Below are 14,716 nucleotides of genomic sequence, written 5' to 3'. Positions count from 1 at the left end.
TTTTATTATGTCATGAGAATGTCGCAATGCTCAGTTCATAAGGACTTTTTTCCCTCTCCTGTCTTGCACCTCAGCATGAGCTCAGCGGGGACAGAGGGAGGGAGGGAGGGAGAGAGAGAGAGAGGGAGTAAGTTTTGGCGGGGCTCCAAGCGGTGGAACAAGTGCGCCTCCCTTCTTCGCGTATTCATAGTTCGGGGTTTGGGCTCGGGCTGTTTTAAAAAGCCAAAGCAGCTCCCAAGTTGATCAGTGTGCTCTGGAGCTTCAGCTGGAGAAAGTAGTGCTAATTGAAGGGGACGGTTTGGCGTCCGGCTTTTTAATCCTCTCTACCCCACTAAGGCGAAGACTTTTTTTTTTTAAATGCGTGTGTTTTTTTTCTTTTTTTGAGGGTTTGGATCAGTCTTCTTCCGAGCCGCTAATTGACGCGCTTTTTGCTTTTGTTTTGATTGAGATATAGCAGCAGCACTTGGATAAAGACTCTTGGCTTTAGCTTTTAAGACTGGATTATCTGATTGAGGCATCGTGCTTCATTAGAGCGGTCCACTTTTCCCCCCTCCTTCGCCGCCTCCCGCATCCCTCCTCCTCCTCCGCCTCCTCCTCCTCCTCCGCGCACTTTTTAGGCGCTCACCAGGCGAGACGGCAACGATGCTGGGGACTTTGTGCCTGCTGGCGACGCTGGCGTGGGGACTGCGCGGCGGCTGCTGCTGGGGCTCGTACGTGCCGTGCGAGACTTGCGACGACAAGGCGCGCTCAATGTGCCCGCCGATCCCGAGCGGCTGCCAGCTGGTCAAGGAGCCCGGCTGCGGCTGCTGCCTTACGTGCGCGCTGAGCGAGGGCCAAGCGTGCGGCGTGTACACCGGGACGTGCGCGCAGGGCCTGCGCTGCCTGCCCCGCAGCGGCGAGGAGAAGCCCCTGCACGCGCTCCTCCACGGACGCGGAGCTTGCAGCAACGAGAAGGGTTACAAGCCCGCGCACCCGCCCCTGACTGGTAAGCGCCGCCGCCGACTTCGCCTTCTTCGCCTCCGTGCATATGGCGCGCGCGCCGCGGGGGGGAGAGGAGGGGGGAGTGACCCACCTGTTCGCATTAAAGCGGAGCCTTTTTTTCGATCGTGCGGGAAAAAGAAAAAGAAGGCTTCGAGTCGGATTCCTTCAACTTTGGAACTACATTTGGAGTGGTACTTCCAGGCGTATTTTATTCAGCGTGGTGCATTCTCAAAACAGCTGTGTCAAAAATAACCCAGTTATGATCCAAAATGGATCTTGATTGCTTATACGAAGCGGACCCATTTTAGGAATTTTCTTGAGCAAAATCTGCTTTGTACAAAGCAGCCAGGAAAGTTGGCTCAAATGGACCCAAATTTCTGTCCGGCGCTTTATTTGACACATAACTGGTTATTTTTAACCCATCCGATTTTACAGTGCGTAACATCATCGGATATAATTCTGGCTCGTCGGCCGCAAAATTGTGTGGCTCACCCCATATAATAAACAGAATCAAGGCATACATGTTTTTGAAAAGGAGTCATAGTAAGACAAGCAAGTTGCTTCAAGTTCCAATTCATTTGCTCTTAATTTGAAAAAAAAAAACATGCTGCTACCTGTTAAAGTGCCTCCATGTTACACTCATTTGATGTTCCCTGACTTAAGGAATTGCAACTCACTTGACAGCCGTGCAATGAAAATGGTCATGGACTTTTCCAGTTGAACCTGCCATGGGTCACATTGAGCAAAGTTCAATACATTTCAACATAAATATGCAACCATCTGAGTTGATGGCAATCTGATTGAATGTTTATTTAAATGGTTCTTTAAACAGGCCATTTTGACCTAGGGCAGCTTTCACGTTGAATTATCTGCACATCATAATTAACTCCATTCATAATAGCTTAATTGCACATTGAAATAATTGTTACTAATTGACATCTTTCAAGCTGTCATGCATGTCAAATTGACCCGCAACATTTATTCTATGTGATCCTGTTTCAAAATCCCAGATGGTCATGGAATTGAAAAAGAAAGCTTTGGGTGAATCTTGAAGTGATTTGTAAAAGAGTCAATCATGAGATACAAATTGTGTTTATTGGCATGCTCCCAATTCACACAGGAATATTTATTCAATTTAATGCTCTAGCAAAAACCCAGATGGTTGCTGAATCCAAAAAGGAGAAAAAAAAAAAAGTCCCGGCTGCACGATAAAAATGGTTAACATAATGATGTGAACCTGCTCCACCCTCCTCCCCCAGAAAGCTTGCCAACAGATATGACTTAGTGGCAGCAGGCGACTTTATCCTTCAAGCTTCTGTTAGGACCTTTAGTTCCAGTCGAATGCGCTTTGCCAAGAAACAAAAGATGATTTGGGACTGCTTCCAAATCCGCCATACTTGACTTGCAGATAAAAAGAAACACATTGAAACAAGAACCCTTTTCCTCGCGACTGACTTAGTGGTGACCCACACCACCTTTGCAGTTTGTACTGCAATATAGGAAAGTAATAAATGGCATCAAAAACATATATTGAATGGATGCATTTCAATTGAAGTGTTTTATTTTTCTTTGTTTTCTGATATCTGCAGAAATCCTGCAGAAATCTCACACACCTGAATTGCCATCACATAGCTCCATTTGAGAACTGCCCATTCCAACTAATTATATATATATATATATATATATATATATATATATATATATATATATATATATATATATATATGGGGCATCAATGACCTGTGGTTATTTTTTTTTACTATTTTTAGTAGAATCCGGCCCTTATACTTATAAATAGTGAGGGGTCTCCAGTACATGAAAGCTTTAATTATCTTTGCAGTTTCCCACCTTCTTCAGGGAAAAGACTGCAGTTCCACCCATGAATTTTCCTCTTACAGGACAGTTACGATAGCTGAAAAGACAAAGTAGTTAGGGACAGTACAGAGTCCCAACCCATGTGCAGAAGCTTTTGCCTGACGGCTTCCTGATGGACCCGTCCATGTGAAAAGACTCAATGTGGCTTTGCGTCCATCTCGTCTTGAGCATCCAAGACCAGGCAGCGTAAGCTTGGCGTGCTGCTGCAGATCCCTTGCGGGTACTCGAATTACTTCAAGGTCTCCAGGTTCAAGATGAAGTGCAAGGCCTGCCGTGAGAAGGAAAAAAAAAAAAAAAAAGTCCAAGTCATGGAAAATGTCATGCCCAGGCCATATATTGTCTATACACTTTGGACGTCGGTATTAGATATCGAGTTACTCTGTCACCGCTGTGACACATGAGCCCGCCAGAGCTGTCACTGCTCAACAAATCGTCCCCGCGACATGCATGGGTTGTCAGCAACGGTACCATCGGTGGCACCGTTTACACTTGATGCTCCATCTTCCAGGCCCCAACTGATTTAGAAACTTGTTCACAATGAATGTGTTTGGAACAATGGGCCACATACCATAGAGCCTTATTCTCATTTCATGATTGTTTTCATTTTAAGGGGAATGGCTTTTCCTACAAAACAGTTACATTACCTCTCAAATGTCCACAAATTCCAGATGTCCAATTTCAAGTTAGAGTAATTTTGAAGGCTGCAAAATTGTCAAAAGGCAAACGGTTTTGCAATCTTCGCCGATTGCCAGGGAGGCACTGATAAGGCACCGATATTTGGCCTTTTATTTTATGACGGCCGATAATTATCCAATTTGTATACTCTTCCATGTTCGCAGACTGATTATGTTTGTATTGACTCAAATAAAAAATATACAATGGAAAAAAAATGACTAGAACCAGGAACAATAGTATTGCAGGATCTCGCAATAATTATTGCGAGCTCTCGCAATAGTTTTGCAAAAGTATTGCGAGATTCAGAAAAAAAACATTTTAACCCGCCCAAAGTTGGAAAAGTTGATATCTTTGATTGATAAAGTATTTTCCCGTCCTAGTTTAGAACCAATATCATGGTTCCTTAGCTTGCAGAATTTTCAAAATGTAAGTGATAAAGTGATAAAATATTATTTCAAAATTTGACATCAAATGTCTCCATGTTAAAACGGAAAATGTCCTTAACATGCGGTGCGGTGTCTCTACACTATATGGTGATATCACATTGCCGGGTTTCACCCGTAATTGTCCTGTGGTGATGGCTAACCCAAGACGAGGTTTTGTCCGTCAGCATAGCTCATTAAGAAGCCAAAGTTAGACGCGGCATGAGACCTCAGACCAAAATTTGGAACGTGCAGCAGAAGGGTGCTCGGCACTCCTCTGATAATGTGCTTTGGACATGACTAAAGTCAACACGGACACAGAACATTGACTTGCAGCTGTAAAAAGGTCAAACGTGTTTGTTCCCCGAAGCAGCTTTTCCTTCGTGGAATAACTTCCATCCTCTGTTTACTTTGTATTGAGCCATTTCTAAGCTTTTGATTGTTCTGATTGCATTCAGAAAACAAAGCAGGAAACTTTTTGATTGCGGTAAACATTTCTCAGCACAATAGTTATTTCCTGCAAACCGAGACGCTGACTTGAGACCATTCAATGAAGCGAACAACAGGAATTCCAATTGACACAAGGTTTCATTTTACCTTGCTCCAACCCAATTATGAATACTGTATTATGTCGTCACAGTGATCCATTACAGTTGAATCGCATCCATTTCGATCTTCGTCTGCAAATTTAACCGAGGACAAAGAATGGACTTGTTTCTAGTCAAATTGACCAATTCCGCCTTCAAGAATCATGATTTCAAAGTTAAAAGCGGTTTGTTTGGTATCTAACCTGGTTAGCGCCTTTAGTTACGATCCACAATTAGTTCTGGGACCAAAGATGTGAAAGGGTTTGTCAAAATTAATATTTTCGTTGTCAATAGTATTTCTAAATGACACCGAGTGTTTTTGAGACGATCAAAACTTGAGGCATAGCGGATGGAGTTCCTCTATTTACTGGTAGCACTACCGGAAGTGACGGTATAAAAGCTCGAAAGTAGGACACACAGGTGTGAAATCTCTATTCACAAGGCTTCTGTGACGTCACACTTCGGGGAATATGAAGACATGAGAGGGAATGATTCGAAATACAGCGGACGGATGCAGAATTGTATTGAGTGATTTAACTACTGCATACCTACTTTTGACCCACTTTATAATGACAGTTGTGCTTTGCAACGGCCTTCTAGAGGTGTCAAGATTTCCTTTCAGTCTCCGCCCCTTGACCTCTAATGCACTGAAAATATAATGTCCTCAATGCATGAGACTATTCACAGTCACGGCATCCCAGAGCTAGACGGAAAAACTGGTTAGTTAACACCTTCGCTGTATCGGGCTTTATCTTAAAATATTAAAGAGGCTGAAGTGTGGTTTACTAACGTCACGCCTGAGATGACACAGGCCCTTCGGCTCATTTATCCCTATAATTATCGTATCTTACCCAGGGTTGAGATTGAACGGCAGCCTATTCACTGCTCTCTCGCATCTTGAAAAAGATGTAATTTCAGATGCTGAACCAAGGATGGCTGTATCAAAGGCCAGACATGACCCGTTGTAAATTCTGGGAATTCCAATAAAAGGTGTGAGGCTCTATTGTTTTGTGGCCATCGGAAAGCAGATTTTTGTTCCCCCCTACAATACCTACCGCTTGTCTGGGAAAGAGAAAAATCCACTGGACGCCTGGGCGATATAGACGCAGAAATGTGGGTTATTTATGAAGAATAATTATGTGCAGATGTTAATTTTTAAAGAGTAACATATCAGGTGCACCCTAATGAAATCTTGAAGTCAAGTGGGAGAGAGAGAGAGAGATGGCAACATGGCTTGGAGCTGGAGTAATGGGTCAGAGGAGCACATGACTTGGCTCACTTGGCTTGTGTCCAGTCCTTGGCTGAGTTTAGCACCGACCCTGGAAGGCTCCTTTTAATAAAGCTGGATACCTGAAGCAACGGTTGAAACTTGCCATACATAGTGGGGCCTCAGGAAATGTTCATAGGAGTGGCCTAGGTGGCGGGGGTGCAGTATTTAGACGGATCAAATCTTTCGATGATCACACCTGTCCATGAATGTTGCACTTTGATGACTGAAAAGTGTGAAACTATAACTTCCAGCTTGCTTTTGGTCAAAGACTGTGATTGGGGTGTACAATTTCTGCTGTACAGACTAGAGACGGACCATTAAACAGTGTTGAATTAGAGATATTGTACTTTTGATATAGTTCCAAGTAGATATTTGGCCGCTTATTCCGTGAGAGGATTCAACGAGAATAAAGGAAATAAATGTTTGGAGAGGATGCATCTTTGTTTGCCAAATTTATATTTAGCAAGTAATAGCTCTGTAGTCTGGGAGGAAGACACAAGGACACATCCAAACACAAACCCGAGGCCTGCCAAGTCATGAGTTGCGAGATTAATTTCAAAGAGATGGCTGTGCCGAAGCCAAAGACCCAATTCCGGTAATCACCTTGCCCCCCCCGCCCCAACACACACACACACACACACGCACTCCTGCCAGAGACTGCAGACACTCAAGCTGCGTCAGGCTCTTTGAGCATAGTATCCTCATGGCTACCGGCCGTGTTGCCTTTCTCCATGGCAACCGCCGTATGTAGTAACCGGTTGGCAAATCATACTTTCCCAACACATCATCTCACTCCCCTGTGCTGTAAACAAATCCAGAGAAACTGTAAACAAATCCAGAGAAATTGTCTTTGGGCAGCAGTTGGCCATCCGCCCACAGCTAGCATTCCTCTCCGGTTCAGTGCGTCTGGCCCTTCGCGCCGCAGCGGGTTTCCTTGTCAGATAAATATAACCGGGGTCATCCGCTGGCATTGTGGCTTCAGATAGTCAAGGTCTGGCCAAGTCCCCACAATAACCAACTTGCGGTGTAACTAAGCCAACAAGGGCCGAGGGCTTTTTGTGGCCTCAAAGCACTTGTGCGCGGGCTGCTGGCTTATACCAGCTGAGCCCTAAAGATGGGGTGCAGGAAGGAGGGGGTGCAGGTTAAGGATAAAGGACTGTCCCATCTAGACTTTTCTGGAATTCATAGCATGGCCCTCAAATTGACCATCCGAGCGAGCTGAATCACATTTCCGAAGGTCATAACATGCTCGCAAACGGATATGTATAATGTGAACATGAAAGTAAAACCGTTTGAACGCCTTTTTGATTGGTGTGTGATTGATATTGCTCAAACATTTGGCTTGCTGACGAACTAAAAAAAAAAAGGATGCTGGGACATGTCCTAGGCAAATTTAGGACAAAACAATATGTCTGGTCAAATCCGTCAGTACTCTGAACACAAGAATGAAATCGGGTGTCTGCCAGTTGAATTGGGGCATCTGATCCCCCCTCCAGTTGTGATTGTTTATCGGGACTAGCAATCATGTTCCCAGTTCAATTTGACCCAGGAAGAAAAATTATTCGATGAAAACAGTGTTTGTCCATACACTTTTGTATCACTCTATGCTTGGATCGATTATCCTTTATTCTTAATAAAGCCACTCACTGCAGGAAATTGACTCTCAAACCATGTTGGGTTGTGCAGTTTTCAACCAACTGTCACTAGTGGCTTGAGGGAATAACACAGGCAGGCACCTCATGCGCTGTTCGAGCAGATGTTTATCTTGAACGAAGAGAAGGGCTGTGCTTGACAGCAGATTTGCGGGAGAAATGTTTATTTTGGAAGCCTTGCGTCAGATGTAGTTCATCACCTGTCGATAGAGCTCGCGTGTCTAAGAAACAACACCTATTTTCTTATTCAACAAAATGGCAGTCACAGTTTTAGACCAAGGAATAAGAAAACACTTCCTGTGCATCACACGGGACAAAATTAAATGAATATGATCCATATTTATTTCATGGGGGCATCCATTTCATAGTATTTTCCAGCGGAGCTTGACTTGGATGAAAAAATGCAATACTGTACTTGTTAACTTTTTTTTTTTACGGGGTCTGCTTTTAGATCGCGAGTCTCATGAGGACCCAATTGCCACAGAAATTACGGAAGACCTGCAGCCGGCAAAAATTCCACTCCTGACCAAAGACATTGTCAATAGTAAAAAAGTGCACGCCATGCGCAAGGAACTGAAGAGGAAGTTGGGGAAGCAGCGCTCCATGGGCTCCCCCATGGACTACTCCCCGCTGCCCGTGGACAAACACGAACCCGAATTTGTGAGCATCCGAAAACATACGCGTGAATCCAATAAATTCCAAATGTATCGGTGTGAAGTGTGGTCTTCTCATCTCAAAAGGGACCCTGCCGGAGAAAACTGGACGGCATCATTCAGGGAATGAAAGATACTTCGCGAGTAATGGCTCTCTCTTTGTACCTTCCCAACTGTGACAGAAAAGGATTCTTCAAACGTAAACAGGTGAGCCTTTCACTTTTAGATCCTTACATACCACTCAACAGAAGCGTGGTGATGCCACTGTGGAGTAAACTGTTGAAACGAACAAACACGTTTGAATGTACGTGTACTTGCAAATACATATGAACATATTTTGTAAATACGTTTGAACGTAAAACAAAGGCGCTACATCCAGTTAAAGTTCCATACTTGTAGAAATGATCAAACACCTAAAATATATGCAAATGTATTTGCAAATACAATTGCACATACTTGCAAATACTTTCGAACATATCATGATACGCGCGAGCTTCAGCCAGTTAAAGTTCTGTACTTACAAAAAGTTTCGTAACATGTATTTGCAAATACAATTGTACATACTTACACATACTTTTAAACGTATTATGGATGAGCTTCAGCCAATTAAAGTTCTGTCCTTACTAAAAGGTTCAAAAATCCTTGCAAAATTCTTTTAGACGTATTTGCAATATAATTGTGTGTACTTGTAAAAAATACATTTTGTACAGTGTAATGGTTTCAAACATACTAAAAGAATACATTAAAATGTATGTGTGAATATGTTTTCATGTACATGCAAAAACCTTTGAAAATATGCGAAGGTACTACACAATGTACAGAGATTTTGCAGCAGGTTAAAGTTCCATACATGCAAATACATTCAAACGTACTGGAAAAAATGTATTTGCAAATATTTTGAGCGTACTTGCAAATATGTTTGGAAGTATGTGCAACTATCTTCAAATGTATTACAAAGATGCTGCAGCTGGTTAAAATTTCATACAGGGAAATGTATTCAAATATACCGAAAGAATACGTTCAAATGTATTTGTGAACGTTTTCACATGCATACAGTATAAACCTTTGGACATATTTGGAGGTACTATAGAATGCATTACAGAGCCTCTGCAGCAGGTTAAAGTTCCATACATGCAAATACGTTTAAACGTAATAGCAAAATACTTTGTGTATGTGTAAACTTTTGGATGTATTTGCAAAGATGTTCAAACGTACTTGCAAATTATGTTTGTGTGTATTTGCAAATTAATTTGAATGGACTCGTAGGCCGAATGCTAAAAACAAGGTCGTTGTTGTCATCATCCTACGGGGACTTGCACATGCACAAAAAAAATGCTGAGTGGTCAAATGGAAAAAGAGTTCCACCGATAATGTATAATTATAGTGACGAGCAGAACAGTTATCCGGTTTTTCATAACTTTTTTTGAAATGTGTCACCACAGTGCAAGCCGTCCCGCGGGCGCAAGCGGGGTATCTGTTGGTGCGTGGACAAGTATGGTGTTCAACTCCCCGGCACAGATTACAGCGGTGGAGACATTCAGTGTAAAGACCTGGAGAGCACCAATAACAACAATGAGTAAAAGACAAAAATAATACATGGACTACAATCAGACGACACCCCCCAACCCCCACCACCACCACTCCTAACTCCTACGAGACGCATGGTCCATATTTCCTCTCTGAATGACACGTGTATCCTCCCATCTCACCTCAAGAGTTATGAACCCTCCTGTTACGTTGGATTCTCGGGAACAGCCGCAATTTTCCGGGGTCAATTTCACCCAGGCTGGGTGAAATCGTACAATAAAAGATCCATCCTAACGTCTTTTTATAGAATTGCAAACATGTGAAAAGAATTGATTCCACATAGTAAGCCAAGCGGCAGGAAGGACTTTACATGGGTCGATTGAATAAGTGGCGTAACAGGAGGGTTGAGCTATGCTTTGAAAGGCACAAAAATGAAAAGAACACCTGTATATTTTTTCCTGTCCGTTGTTGTCCAAACGCTCATCTTCAAATGAGGCTGGCTAAAATCGCAAAATATCCCGTGACTGCAGCCCCCTTCGTTGGCTGACCTTTTGCGGAAATACAGTATATGCGCCTAATGGATATATTTTTATAACTGGTAGGGGATGGGTCACTGGCTTTCAGGGAGTTGGGGCAGTGCAGCAAATGTATTCACAAATTGAATGCAAAAACACAGAATCTCAAATCTGTCATGTGGGGTAAAACAATGATGGCTACAGAAATGAGATCATGTGCACACAAAATGCTAATTTGTGGCCACTAAATAAAAAAAAAAAAAATGCACTTCGTTTGCTCGGCCGGATGTCATACGTCGTTCAAAGAAACGGCATAAAAACCACAACTTAGTATTTTAGGAGTACGAATGAGCATTTTGTGCACGCAGTTTGATGTATATTGTCAGGGGCTCCATACGCAAGTCCAAACAATAAAATAAGGGAAGTGGGCGTGATTCTAAGCGCTGCAGCAGTTCTATGCTTATGTGCTTGTGTTGGAGCACTTCAATAAGAGCAAACTTTGTGTAATGGCAACGCGTGGATGTTTACAGTGTGTTAGCCTGCTTTACTGTATAATGGAGAGAGCCTATTACAGGAAAAAAAGGTTCAATTTATTTCTCTCATTTGATTTTTTTTTTTTTTGTCTCAAGAACTCCTCCGTTGTAAAATCCGATTTGATGTTCGGCAACACAAAAAGGACTCTGATTGTTCCAGGTGGACTTGTGCAAGTGTAGGTAGCCTGAGATGCCAATTGTGCCTATTTTGAACGGACGCTGCCAAGCAGGGGCGCTGAGTTAGCCGGTGATATAAAAGGCAAGAGAGGGGAAAAAAAAAAAAAAGCTTTTTCACCTGACGGAACTCACTCTTGACTTTTTGAGTCGAGTGCACAATGAAACTTATAAAGTCAGGAGTGGCGTTTCCTCGGTTTCTTTTGTTGCGTGTGTGAGGTGTTTTGTTTGTGCTGTTTTATTTGCCTTCAGTGAAGAACAGATAGCCCACTTTTTCCGAGCCATTTTCCATTTCTTTTTTTTTTCGGTGTAACCGTGCTTTGGAATATAGTCATTGAATGTGTTTTTTTGTTTATTTCGAGGTTTGCTTAAAAAACTGGAGGAAACCTACATCAAGCAAAGGCAATTATCATTTCAAACGAGTCACTCTTCCTCTGTGAAAATTGTTCGTCCCCTCCAGTGCCTTCCTTGATGCAAATATGTTTCACTCTTTGAATTGCCAGCCCAGTTATAATCCTTGACGTCTACAGTCATCAGCGAAGGCGGGTAAAAATGGATTTTTGACATCTATAGTCATCACTGACGCCGAATGAGTTAAATAGTGATGCCTCAGTGATAGAGACATCACAGAGATGACATGAGCTTTTTCAGACAGCCCCTCGCAAGGACTGACACTTCATACGGGAGCAAAAGGTCAAGGATCGGCACTTGTACAATGAGAGGAACAATTCCGTTTGATTAGAAGTACGACAGACGGGCAGTTCGAATTGGAGGTCATGCCCAAAATGTTCTATGCCGCTCTACTAGGTTAACGAGACATTCAGTTTAATTTCGCACTCGTGCAATACGAACGAAGCAGCAAATGCGCACTCGTTTTTAATCCCTCTCAGAGCGTGGCCGTTTTGCCACTTGCCGTTTATGAACGTGACGTCACAGTTGCTGAGGACTCAGGTAACAACCAAACACGACTTACCTGATAATGTGATTTTGTTAATGTGATGTTCACAAGTTGTGATTGGTTGTTACTTGAGCCCATATTCCACAAATGTGATGTGAATGTGAATACCGCGTTTAGCGTATTGGGGCTGCATAGAACATATTGATATAAGAAAATGTGGCATGCTTTCCCTTCTACAATTATTTTCTCATTGTTTGACAAGTGATAAGCTAAGATTCATGTAAGCTTGTTTGTTATTGTTGTTGTTGTGAATGCCAATGTATAGTATTGCTTGAGTGCTCAAGCGAAAAACAATGGTACATTCACAGGCTTCCAGTTGTGAACGTCTGATAATTCCAGGCACTGCCCCACTCCCAGCACCCCATCCCCCACTACAACTTCAAAAGAAAATCATTATTAATAGCAACTTGCACTTATTTCAGGTAGCCACAATTGATTTTGATCCAATGTGGTGGTATCATTGTCAGTGTAAGGACCCTCCCACAAAAAAACTAACAAACAACCAACCTTGATGTTGTGTAATGTTGTGCATACCTTCGAAAAATTTATAGGTAATATTTGTTGACAGGGGCTCTGCAAGCCCATGCCTGGGACCGCCACTAGAACAGAAAAACTACACAGCAACAGGTGTTCTCTTTCCATCTTTCACAGAGATGAGAATTAAGCTCAAGTGGTTGCGGGGCTGATTATTTGTTTTGTTTTCTTTTTTTGTCTCAAGGCAGCAACATAGGAAGAGTGATCACCTTGTACAGTGGACATATTCAGGGCCTAGCCACTCGACCCCCTCATGGGGTCTCCGACAGCATATCAGTAGATGCAACTTAGTAAGACAGCATGACAGGAGGCAAGGAAATCTCGAGAATTCACCACAGCATCCAGTTCTGGATGACAATATTTGTTTTCAAGATTATGCTGATGGAACTAATTGGGCATGCATCTTGATGTACTGACAAGTGGCTGTCAGTGGTGAGGTTCTCAGATTTTCTTCGCGTCTCCTGATTTGGTTTTTAACTCACATTTCATACTTGGCTAGTACAGTAACGACAGATTTTTCTGAACACATAACACATTCTGGATGTAATGACACAGTACGATTGGTTACGATCGATTTGATGTTGTGAAACGGACCGAGGACGAAGGGGGGAATCGAAATGGTCAGTATTTGGAATGACAGTAAAAGACAAATAAGAATAAACGTCAAATTATTCAAGCGAATATCACTGTGTAATATTTATTCTACTTGTAATTTATATGTACTCTTGTAACCTTTGTCTTTTTTTTTGTTATGGCAAAGCATTTATTTAAATAAAGTTATGTATTCATTTATGCATCCGGGTGAGATTTTTATTTTTACCCATTGAAGGAAAGTAAGGTGGCGAGCAAAGATAAACCTTTGATGGGCCAGTCAGTCACCGATTAATGTCCGTTTGACCGAAGAATGACGAGGAAAAAAAAGATGAGTCAATCAGTGATGGAAAGGGGTTGTAATACATCATTGGAATTCATTTCATTGGTCCGTCGCTGGTGGACACCTGTTTTCCCAGCAAACCATGGACCAGTGAAACGCCCACTTGGTGGTGATGAAGTGACGATGAAAGCACGCGTAAAATTAAACGATTGACTTACAGCTTTGTCTGGCCTGAAAAAATGCTGACGTGACAAGGAAGACGATGAAGCGCAGACCAGAAAAAAATTGTAAAGCGCCCATCTCTGATGAGGTCTCAAATGATCATCAAGCCTGCTCTACTGCGTCCACATTACAGGGCAAAGTCAAGCCATATTTGGGCAGGATGAAAAATAATTCAGTGAAAATAATTTTGGCTCTTCTTCAAGTCAAAGCTCTCATTATGATACTAAAGTGAAACAAAGTAAAAGTCAACTCAATTTCAAAATGCATGTTACTCTTGCAATATTACATATTTTATACCCAAGAGAAAAATCCATGCTTTGCGAAATACTACTGAGTGTAAATATTGGGACACTAATGATAGGGACTCATTTTCACCAGGCTACACCACACTTGCAAAAAAAAAAAAAAAAAAGCGCCCAGTATGGCGCCTATTTGTTGGAAAAATAATTATAAACCTTGGTCACAGGAAGGCTAATAAGTAGCCTGAGATTGTCTTCAAATGCACAGTTTAAAGTTGATTCATCCCTGCAGTAAGCGGTGTCTAATCTCCCAGGCTAGAGCTGATAAACCTCTTAGACTTGAGTCTGAGACATCAGGGCTTGCCCACAAGGATATCATAGCGCATGCAGGATGTGACTTTGGAAAGCCTGAGGCCAAGTCACCTGCTTTGCAACACCATATAGTCAAAAATATTGCACAGGAACAAGGATGTCATTGAACACAAGTTTCAACTTCAAGAAGGGCTGTGATTAAAAAAAAAAAAAAAAAATGGAGATTTGGTGTTTTGACGCCCCCTAAACATACATCAATTACCACATCACTGACTGCTTTCAAGCGATTGCAATTCTTTAACTCAATAATTTCAAAATATTGTAAAATCAATCATAATTAGTCATCTTTTTCACCAGCCATAACAGATGGACTGTATTTACTTGAGGTAAATTTTAGAATACATGTAGTAATAATCATATATATATATATATATATATATATATATATATATATATATATATATATATATATATATATATATATATATATATATAATTTTTTTTTTGACCAAAGGACAGTGCAGGACAGTGGTCAGACTTGATTCTGATCATGGCTGCTTATTTTTGCATGCAGGTGTCTGGTCAGTTTTTCCTCTGCATGGACTGAATGTGACAGATTTGGTGGGCTGCAAAAATCGTAATACCCAAAGGGATGTGAAGAACTTTTGACCAAGTCCAGATGTGACTGATTGAGGTGAGGGTCATTAAAGGAT

General features: G+C 42.0%; 1 protein-coding gene across 1 annotated transcript; it reads left to right on the top strand.

Annotated features, from left to right (window-relative positions):
* Positions 1-208: 208 nt before the first annotated feature.
* On the top strand, positions 209-13,152 carry igfbp5b (insulin-like growth factor binding protein 5b). Its single transcript, XM_088415226.1, has 4 exons — positions 209-985; positions 7,914-8,122; positions 8,203-8,322; positions 9,558-13,152. The coding sequence occupies exons 1-4, from the start codon at positions 643-645 to the stop codon at positions 9,693-9,695; spliced, it is 810 nt and encodes a 269-aa protein (XP_088271352.1). The 5' UTR covers positions 209-642; the 3' UTR covers positions 9,696-13,152.
* The last annotated feature ends 1,564 nt before the right edge of the window (positions 13,153-14,716 follow it).

The sequence above is a fragment of the Hippichthys cyanospilos genome, chromosome 5 (assembly GCF_059441005.1).
Source record: "Hippichthys cyanospilos isolate Australia breed blue-spotted pipefish chromosome 5, RoL_Hcya_1.0, whole genome shotgun sequence".
Lineage (NCBI taxonomy): Eukaryota > Metazoa > Chordata > Actinopteri > Syngnathiformes > Syngnathidae > Hippichthys > Hippichthys cyanospilos.
Note: the sequence above shows the minus strand (reverse complement) of the source record. Positions and strands in the feature narration are given on the sequence as shown.

What these genes read in the sequence shown, in the direction of transcription:
- igfbp5b (XM_088415226.1), top strand. Translation starts at nt 643, where the DNA reads ATGCTGGGGACTTTGTGCCTGCTGGCGACGCTGGCGTGGGGACTGCGC. An exon ending in CGCGCACCCGCCCCTGACTG is followed by an intron (nt 986 to 7,913) that starts GTAAGCGCCGCC and finishes GTCTGCTTTTAG; the next exon opens with ATCGCGAGTCTCATGAGGAC. An exon ending in GATTCTTCAAACGTAAACAG is followed by an intron (nt 8,323 to 9,557) that starts GTGAGCCTTTCA and finishes GTGTCACCACAG; the next exon opens with TGCAAGCCGTCCCGCGGGCG.